This window comes from Brassica oleracea, unplaced genomic scaffold (genome assembly GCF_000695525.1).
Source record: "Brassica oleracea var. oleracea cultivar TO1000 unplaced genomic scaffold, BOL UnpScaffold03269, whole genome shotgun sequence".
Taxonomy (NCBI): Eukaryota; Viridiplantae; Streptophyta; class Magnoliopsida; order Brassicales; family Brassicaceae; genus Brassica; species Brassica oleracea.
Genome location: NW_013619794.1, coordinates 1 through 1,248, shown reverse-complemented (window position 1 = coordinate 1,248; position 1,248 = coordinate 1). Strand labels below are relative to the sequence as shown.

At 42.2% G+C, this 1,248-nt stretch overlaps 1 protein-coding gene across 1 annotated transcript; it reads left to right on the top strand.

Moving 5' to 3' along the window:
- Positions 1 to 842: 842 nt before the first annotated feature.
- Positions 843 to 1,236, top strand: LOC106321840 (F-box protein At2g35280-like; the record flags this gene model as incomplete). Its single annotated transcript, XM_013760073.1, has 1 exon — positions 843 to 1,236. A coding segment is annotated over exon 1 (394 nt), but the record flags the coding sequence as incomplete, so codon positions are not given.
- Positions 1,237 to 1,248: the final 12 nt, after the last annotated feature.

The window sequence follows — 1,248 nt, the reverse complement described above, 5'->3', positions numbered from 1 at the left end:
TGGTTCTCTATGGATTCTCCCATTTCACAAGTATCATCCGATCGAAGCTCATGGTGATATGCTGCAAACAGCTGAAACACTTTGCTCGCTTCCTTGTCGTTGCCAAGACAAACATTGAATATGGCGACAGCTAGGGTTGAGAATCCATGCATTGGGACATTTGGTTCCAATATTTTAATACTCTCCTTAAGTCCTATGCTCGGTGATGTAAGGAGACCTTCATAGTAGATTGTCTTTCTGTTGCCAGCACTGACACATTTGAGATGAAACTCCCGGAACTGACAACCTTGGCGTATTTGACATGTGACGAACCCGTCCTCCATTTCACTAACATCGCACTTCTTCAAGACTGAGGGCTCGTTTGCGAGGGCGTAACCGCGTTTCCAGCCCGCAGAAAAGGGCCAATATTGTAAAATGATTCCTCTCCGACAAGCTCAATGATTTTGCACACAATTTCCTGGGGAAGATTTGGGAGTACGTGAGCTTCCATACTATTGGGGTCACTTGTTGGAGTTTTTTTGTGGTCTGTTTTATGGTTGGTATGAGAGGGATTATAGTAATTTAATAGACAGGTTTGTAGAGAAAACATGTGAGGTTAATACGAGAATTTATTGTCCCACCTACATTTGAAACCTAACACTGTCAAATCATTTTTAATAGGTCAATAAAAAATCCATTATTTCGTTTATCTCGGTATAGGTTCAATGCGTCTCCTCGATATAATGACTTATACGGGCGTGACCATCGTAAATAGACAACCCTTCATTTGCCGCCGTCCGCTCACTATAATTACTAAATTTTGGACATCATTTGCACAACGCTGAAAACACAATCTGGCTATAATGGTAGAGATGACTTTTCTAGATCTCCCTTCAGAAATCCAACAGTTGATTGTCTCCTGCGTCGCAAAAAAATCCTTTCAAGCTCTGTATAGACTCAGATCTACTTGTAAGTCAATGCGTGCGCTGGCAGACACGCCTGATGTCTATTCTTCGTTTGATATGTATAAATACCCTTGGTGGACAAGCTTGCGTGATACGTTGTTGAGAAGATGCTACGATGTAGGAAACCCAAGTACTCTTTACATCAAGGGTGTTGAGTATTTCTACGCCCTACAACGCCACGAAGAAGGTCTTGCTTTGATGAAGAGAGCAGCGGATGCTGGATACGAACGAGCATTGTATATCTATGCAATGACTCCCAAACTCTACTGGGATGATGAGGAATACTTCGCTAGTTTTACTAGAG